Raw genomic sequence first — 8,445 nt, 5'->3', positions numbered from 1 at the left:
TCAGTCTAATATGGGTACGATTGCAGAATGAGGCTGTAACCTGCAGGAGGAGGTTTTCCCAGAGTGCATCACACTGCTCTACTTCAGACACGCTGCAAATGAAGCGTTGTGGCCTAAAGACGAGACACTGGCTGTCCAATGAGGCAATCACACAGTCCTCTGAACCACCGAGTACATCCACAGTTACCAGAATGCACAAGAAACCAATCACATCACACGATGTTGAATAAAACTATTTATTTGGTCATCAGTACAGGTTCAGCTCATCAGCTTTTCACAGCAGGTGTGTGTTACTCCTCTCTCCACCTCTCTGTTATTCACTTTCTCTAATGTAGGAGACGACTCTTTAATGTGCACTATCACACCTCTTCTGCAATGTCCAACATCACCACGTGTGATGTGACAGAGTCAAGGCACAACTGTATAAGAAAGTGAAGCGCGCATCTTTGACCACAAATAACATCAAAGATTCTAGTCCTTCTATTTGCAGTTTTGAAAATTTTTAAATATTTTTGTTTCATTATTTTTGATTTTCTTCAATATTTTTCTCTTACTGGGAAAAGTTTTGCACACAGAAGTGATAGAGCGATAAGCTGGTTCCTTCAGACCAGCGTGATCATTAGCTGTGAGGAGGTGCGTCAGTACTCCTGTGTGACGTATACTACGTGTACTACCACCAGATGGCGCCAGATCTCCACAATGCTTTATTATGACGTGCTGCCCTGTAGAGATTGTGAACAATATCTTTACCTCCATTCTCACCTCTCACTCCGCTCTCCTTCACAGAAAGGTAAACATCTAAATAAGTGAATTTAAAACAATGATCCACAATAACATAGAACAGTAATATTGTAATAAACCAAGTAGTAGATCTGTAAGAGCCATATGTTTGTATTTACACATGTGTGATTTTGATGACTAACATTGATTTACTTTGTAAATATAACACACTCCTATTTGTTAGACATAGTATGGCCCGATCCATATGACGTAGGTTAGATCGGTAGTTTTTGGGAAGATGGATTCGGGAGGAAATAAGGATGACTTAGGAGCACAGATTAATATAGTTTTGACCATGCTATTTGAGTTATAAGAATAAGGAAAGGAATGAAATGTCAGAATTTCAATAGATTTTTTTTTATTGAAGCTCAATCTTGGCACGTGTTCTTTCTTTTGCTCTAGTGCTTACCCAAGTATTGATGTTCACGGATGCTAATTCCATTGACCTTACAAGATATATCCATCCATTATCTTCATGTCGGGGTCACGGGGATGGGGGGTGGGTTGGGGGTAATCTGGTTGGGTGGGTATCCTCCTAGAGTATCAAGCAGGGGTTCAGTCTGTATGGGTGCATCTCCCCTGATTATACTGACAGTTCTGCTGTCCTTGTACAGTTACAGTATGCAGTGAACACAGAAAATTAGTCTTTGTCCTTTTTAAAGCATAAAAACACCAAAGTTGATTCTTGGACTCTAATTTGTCTCTAGTTCTGTCTCTAATCTTGAGTCCCTATTAAAATGCTGGAGACTCCTGGAACCAGTGGCGGAGCCAAAGGGGGGGGCAAGGGGGGCAGGGGGGGGGGGCAATTGCCACCCCCAACAGAGCCCTTGCCACCCCTACTGCCACCCCACTGGAAATGGTAATTTTAAGAGAAAATATGTGTTTCCTTTCGTTCATCATTTGTTTATGGACCCCTCTGATAAAGCCTTGGTCACCGTTTGGCCACCCCTTGAAAAAAAGTCTAGCTCCACCACTGCCTGGAACCCCTGGAAAAAGAGTGATGTCTACAAACTTGACTCTGGAATTTCAACTTCCATTAAAACTAAATGACAACAACATCAGTAATGATGATGATGGATATTTATTCATACAGCACACATTCACATTCACTACAGTGAGTAGAACAAAAAACATGACGGTGTTGAAATACATGAAGAGCAGATTGTCAGACGAGGGAAGTGAGACCATTATCTCATGTAAAGTATTAGTTTTATAATGTTTCTGTCACAGTGGGGAGGCCGGGTCGCCACCAGAGGGCGCGTGTCTCAGCTCACACTGCTTCACAACACACACCCCCGAGCACCAAACCACTCCCTCGGTCCCAATCACCAGAATACTAGCACCTGTTTCCTATTATGTTGTGTGTGAAATGCAGAACTCCACAACATCTCTGAAACATAAAACAAATAATCAGTGAATCACAAAGGATCAAACTGCTGAGATGTCACAACACATCACTTACTGTGAACCTTATCTTCAGTCTAAAAACAAAATGGCAGATTATTAAAATTTAGCCCTGTCAAAGTTAAATTAACTTTGTTCAAGTCCTTTTTTGTACATCATGTGTTTATACATCCAATGATTGGATATCTGACACCCACTTTCCTTCAACACATATGAAGCTAATACGGTTTTTAATAAAGAATCGGAGTTTTGTAAAGAGTCAGATGACCACTACAATCACAGAGCTTTTGTGACGGGCAGGGATGCGAATGAAAAAGGAAGCAATCACGCCAAGTCTCAGGGAAAAAAGAGGGTTTAATGTATAACAAAAACCTGTGACTCAATCCGAATTAAGGATATAATAACCAGCAGTCAACTGGTACAAAGACAAGACATATATAGACAAACAAATGACCGTCAGGTGAGGCGGCTCATAGGCCCCGCCCACCTGAGGGATGACCACAAAGCAACAACAACAAGACAACTGCCGCTGTATATGGGGGTGATGACCAGTAGGGGGCCCGCCGTATCGTGACAGCTTTCACCATCACTGTAATGTTTAATTACACACAACTCAGCACAGCCTGCAGTAACAAAGATTTGCCTCACGAGAACCTTCTCCATTCTCTTCAGGAAGTTCTCACATAATAATAATTTGGGTTTGTTGCACTCACGTGGGTTTGTTATTGTCAGACAGTCCAGTGTGTCTTGTGTTACAACCTAAAGAATCATGGGAATATGAATATTATGTTTTGCTTTAACCCCCTCAGAACTCAGAACATAGCAGAACCATATCTGTTCCTGCACTGTTTCTATGAGGGCTGTTCAGTAATCTCAGTCATTACATAAATGTCTCCTATATGGAGAGCAGACAGGATTCAGTCATGTATTCCTCAAGGGACATTCACTTCTCCTCCACCTGCGTTATCACAGGTAGGACCCACAGCTTTATTATAACAAAACAACAAGAAGAAACAACATAAGAAAGGGTGTGGATTTCCATCTATGTATTAATATGCAAATAGAAAATGCAGAAAAAATATACACAATGTACAAATATTGAACTCTTTTGGGAAGACTGAAGGTTTCTGAAGTAGGCCTAATCTTTAGGTGAATTATACCAGGTTTCTTTCAGTACTTTTTTTAGGTGTTTTGTGGTAGATCAGACTAAATACTTAAATTCTAAATAGCCTATAGAAGCTGACTTTTTCTGATTAAAAAATGCTTGTATTCTTACTGAGTAATAATGTACTTCTTTTAACATTTTTAAATCATAGACCATTAAGTGAATCGATGATTTGCTTTAACATGAAAAAACAAAATCCCTGTATTGTGTGTGTGTGTGTGTGTGTGTGTGTGTGTGTGAGTGATGTTATTCTGTAAGTGTTCCTATCAGTGTAATGAGGATCACTGCTGGTATGTTTATTTCTATATTAATCATGTTGGAGACGCATGAATCACTTTAATCACATCCCTGTATCCCTGTATGTGATGACATTTTTGTTGAAAATAAGTCAGTGTAATAGTGAACATGGCTGGTGTAGTAATAGTTATCGAACATCACAGAAAAAAATCATATTACCTGGCTACATAAATTAGATCAATAATACTGATGGTACCTGTGGTGGTCTGTGGATTCGTCTTTCTGATGCTGGTTTTCTCCGACTGTGTCACTGCAGAAAACCAACAGCAAATTAGAGTAAACCCCACATGTTTTACTGAGGTGTGAGAAGCTTCATGAGGTCTTTAAAGCTCCGTGAGAAAGTGAAGTTAGTAAGATTGTTCCCATTGTAAGATCAGTATGTGTTGGTTGTCTCTGTCAGTATGAGGAAAGATTAAGCAGATTGATGCATGAACTCTCAAATCAACACAGTAACGTCAAACACCGTGTGATTATGGTCACAACACTATCTGTTCTGGTACCTGGAGTGGTGTGTGGATTGACATTTCTGATGCTGGATTTCTTATTGTCAGGTGTCATTTTCACAGCTGTTGTCACTATGAGGAAAGAATGAACAACTTAACCTTTCAAACACATTCTGGTATCAGTGAGAACATTTTTCAGTAAGATGAGCTCTGGTTGATACCTCTGTTCACCATACTGAGAATGCTCCATTCAGGACACAACACACACCAAATATGAAAGACCAAAACTGACTAGGACCAAATCTAGTATCACACCACAGACACAGGATTGGTTATTCTGTCTGTACTCAGTGCTGTCATGTTCACAGTCAAATAATTTCACCATTTACATAATTCATTAAAACACAAATGTACATGTAAACTTACCTGTGAGTGCATCAGTGACTGTGAGGTGAACAGGAACCTGTACATCTCCAACAGAGCACCAGTACCAGCCAGCATCACTCTTCTTCAGTCCACTCATCTCCACCTTGAAGGATCTTATTCCTTCCCTGATCCACACTGCTGAATTCTGGGATGTGTGAGTCCTCCCCTCTATGTAGCAGCTCCAGTCTGTAGATCTGCACCACTGTTTCTGTTTATTCTGATATGCAGCACTGTAGAGACACTTGACACTGACGCTGCTCCCCTCCTCTCCACTCACTCTGCTCCCCAACACAGACACCGCAGGAGCTGAACACACACATATAAATACAGCAGTGTAAACATGTCCTCCATCATAAGAAACATCTGATAGAAGCCTTACAAACAGTCAGCAAGTCTATATCTAATACAGAGAGATTTCTTACCTGCACTAACTGTCAGATATAAATAATCCATATCATCCAGTTTACCATCAATTTCAGCAGCACACCAGTACCATCCAGAGTGATCAGTGTTCAGTCTGTTCAGTTCCACAGTAAACATATTGTGGGTTGGATGATCAATAACTGATGTGCTTCCATATGTGTTTGTATAAGCTACTATGGTGCAAGAGGACCAATAGTATCCATGACACCAGAATTTGTTGTTTGATTTATAGGATTCATCATAAAAACATGGAATAGTGACAGAATCTCCACTTTTTACAGCAACGTGCTTCAGCGTCCTCATGCACTCGGAGTCTGCGGATACACACACACACACACACACACACACACATGCGCACACACACGCTGTTTTACAAAGGTTACTGTCTGTATCTCAGTACTGAGCCGGTAAATTTATGTCCAATGTTAAAGTGAAGTTCAGTTCTGAGATGTTTGGAGCCACACTGCACTCTGAAATAGGTCAGTTAATACAGGACCAGTTACACCCATGAAACTGAAGACCACACAGGTGGTTCATAGGAGTGAACCAGCGCTAATCTTACCTGAGATGCAGAGGAGAAACACAAAGAGAACAATAGAATCCATGAGAGAGTAACAGCACATGTAACAGTTGCTGCAGGACACAAATGACAAACACACTTCCTGCGTCAGACACTTGGTCTGAGTCATGTGCTTTTTTTTCTCACATTCGTTCCTCTGTATATAGTGTATGTATATGTATGTAAACACACACATTTACATATATTAGTGGCCTGCTGGAGATCATTCTGCAGGGCTCTGGCACTGCTCCTCCTGTTCCTTCATACATAAGGGAGGAGTTAGTGGTCCTGCTGCTGGGTTGTTGCTCTCCCACGGCCCCCTCCATGTCTCCTGGTATCTGCTCCATGCTCTGGACACTGTGCTGACAGACACAGCAAATCTTTTTGCCACAGCTCGCATTAATGTGCCACCCTGTATGAGCTGCACTACCTGAGCAACTTTTGTGGGTTGTAGACACTGCATCATGCTACCTTTATGGTAAGAGAACTGACAAAAAACATCACAAAAAAAAAATGAGAAATTGCCTCTCATTTCTACCTGTTGTCTGTTCAATTTGCACAACAGCAGGTGAAATGGATTCACAATCAGTGTTGCTTCCTAACATGTTAAGGGAATAAACAAATACATGCATGCACATTCACCCCTTTCATTTCAAATATAATTTTTCAGGCAAAGCGTTAAATTGTGACTCAGTGGTGAAAAAGTGAAAGCACAAGAGATTATCTTTCTCAAAGAAGCACCTGAAAAACTCACAGCATTGTTGTAATAGTGGAGGTAGCACTATTTAACTTTGCATTCAAACAAAACATGCAAGACAAAATACACTATGTGTACCGTGTGTGAATTATGTTGGGTGGTGTGTGATTGCCATTGTAACCACATGTCTTTACTGGACACAGTGGTGTTGGTTGCCAGCTTAATATGTATATGACTGCAGAGTGAGGCTGTGAATGTTGTGGTCTAGAGACGAGACGCTGGCTGTCCAATGAGACGGTCACGCAGTTGTCTGAACTACCATATATTGACATTCACAGTTCACAGAATGCACAGCAAACCAATCACATCACACCATCACCATACCCAGAATGCTAATTTGACTCACACATGTGGTTCATTAGTCAGTACTGTAAATACTTTGTTAATCTCATTCTGTGCTAAGCACATGGTTGTTTGGATTATTGGGTCGTACATATATTGTACATAACAATTTATTGGGCCATAAAACTTCACTTTCAACATGGTTATAGCTGGACTTGCTTTTATCTATAACTGCATAGCGCATGCATGTTTCAATCAGTACTGGAAGAACTGGGAGTATCAGTACAGGTTCAGCTCATCAGCCTTTCACAGCAGGTGTGTGTTACTCCTCTCTCCTCCTCTCAGTACTGGCCGTGTCATTCACTTTCTCTAATGTAGGAGAGGACTCTTTAATGTGCAGTATCACACCTCTTCTGCAATGTCCAACATCACCATGTGTGATGTGACCGAGGAAATGCACAACTATAAGAAAGTGAAGCGCGCGTCTTTGACCACAAATAACATCACCGATTCTTGTCCTTCTACAGTATTTGCGGTTTCAGAAAAGTTTTGAAAAATTTTTATTTTTTATATTGTTTTTTCATTACTTAATTTTCTTCATTCTTTTTCACTTACTGGGAAAAGTGTTGCATACAGAAGTGATAGAGCGACAGCTAAGCTGGTTTCTTCAGACCAGCGTGATCACCAGCTGGGAGGAGATGCATCAATTCTCCTGGCTGACATGTATTACAAAGACGAGTCACCAGATGGCGCCAGATCTCCATGAAGCTTCATTCTGGCGCCCTGAACTCCAGACATTCTGGACAATATACTTATTGACAGTATTACTTACCTCCATTCTCATCTCTCACGCTGAAAGGTGAACATCTAGATGACTAAAAACAATGATCCACAATGATAGCGTTGTGTTACCGGAGCTCTGCCGGAGCGGAGCTCGGAGCGGTCGTTTTCTGCATGGTCCTAGCACTAGATTCGTCGCTATTTAGATATTAGTTTTTTAACCCTTAAAAAGTGGGGGGACATGGCTTCGTCACTATTTAAATATTTGGTTTTAACTGTAAAAACTGGGGGGGACCAAAACTGGCTTTTGAAAAAGTGGGGAGGGGACATGTCCCCCCCCCCCCCCCCCAAATTACGTCCGTGATCTGAATAGTATGAAATATGGAGATTTAATTATCCCAAAATAGTTTGTATCATCATTTTAAATATTAAAAATTAAGTAAAGTAAGATGCCATACAATTCATTTATTCAGTATATTTAAACTATGATATTTATATGGGAGGTATGTTACTTTGGTAGGACCAATAATGTCCAGGTTCGTATTTAACTTTTAAATATTCTTGTCAATAAATGTTTTGGTGAATATTTTTCCTTGAAAGAAATCAATTTATACATTCAACTGCAAAATTTTAATTTTCCTGCTCAAAAGAAACTTATTCACCTAAAAGGACGGCTGATTTGTTATCCAGACAGGAAATCTTTACTGTGAGGGCTGGTTCGCAATGCCAGCCGGCTGCCACCAGAGGGAGGCCATGAGCTTGGTATCTAATCAGTGTTCGTTCGTCTGATCCCCCACATGTGGGCGCCCTATACAACAGTTTAACAAAGGCTTCTCTATATTACGTGTTGGTGTTTGTAACATGCCCTAAGCTTTCTGGTAACTGGGTAGTTTGACATTTTCCTGTTGTGTTTCTCATCTGTTCTGTGAGGGACTGTTGTCCTTTGTCTGCTGTCTCATCGAGTGTAAATTGTTGAGGGGGGGGTGGTGGCGAGTGTAAATTGTTGACGGTTGGGGGGGGGGGGGGGGGTTGGGGGTTGGTGGCGAGTGTAAATTGTTAGCAGGGGGGATGTAAAATGGAGGCAAATTAAGTATTATATTGCGATCAATCGATTGCCAATGGTTGGCGA

At 41.0% G+C, this 8,445-nt stretch overlaps 1 protein-coding gene and 1 long non-coding RNA gene across 2 annotated transcripts; both read right to left on the bottom strand.

Annotated features, from left to right (window-relative positions):
- Positions 1–1,879: 1,879 nt before the first annotated feature.
- LOC143483183 (uncharacterized) lies at positions 1,880–4,338 on the bottom strand. Its single transcript, XR_013122431.1, has 4 exons — positions 4,147–4,338; positions 3,843–3,896; positions 2,898–2,943; positions 1,880–2,170 (listed from the first exon to the last, which is right to left on the bottom strand). It is a non-coding gene; the product is annotated as an uncharacterized LOC143483183 (long non-coding RNA).
- A 60-nt stretch (positions 4,339–4,398) lies between these two features.
- LOC143483345 (polymeric immunoglobulin receptor-like) lies at positions 4,399–5,249 on the bottom strand. The gene is made up of 3 exons (XM_076982188.1): positions 4,938–5,249; positions 4,516–4,821; positions 4,399–4,442 (listed from the first exon to the last, which is right to left on the bottom strand). Exons 1-3 carry the CDS (start codon positions 5,239–5,241, stop codon positions 4,399–4,401), a joined length of 654 nt encoding a protein of 217 aa, XP_076838303.1. The 5' UTR covers positions 5,242–5,249.
- Positions 5,250–8,445: the final 3,196 nt, after the last annotated feature.

This window comes from Brachyhypopomus gauderio, chromosome 19 (assembly GCF_052324685.1).
Source record: "Brachyhypopomus gauderio isolate BG-103 chromosome 19, BGAUD_0.2, whole genome shotgun sequence".
NCBI classification, from domain to species: Eukaryota; Metazoa; Chordata; class Actinopteri; order Gymnotiformes; family Hypopomidae; genus Brachyhypopomus; species Brachyhypopomus gauderio.
Note: the sequence above shows the minus strand (reverse complement) of the source record. Positions and strands in the feature narration are given on the sequence as shown.

Bases quoted from the DNA above. Each gene is read 5' to 3' on its own strand.
- LOC143483345 (XM_076982188.1), bottom strand. From the start codon at position 5,241: ATGAGGACGCTGAAGCACGTTGCTGTAAAAAGTGGAGATTCTGTCACT. The intron at 4,822-4,937 runs GTAAGAAATCTC...GTGTGTGTTCAG, and splicing joins ATATCTGACAGTTAGTGCAG to CTCCTGCGGTGTCTGTGTTG. The intron at 4,443-4,515 runs GTAAGTTTACAT...TGAACATGACAG, and splicing joins AGTCACTGATGCACTCACAG to CACTGAGTACAGACAGAATA.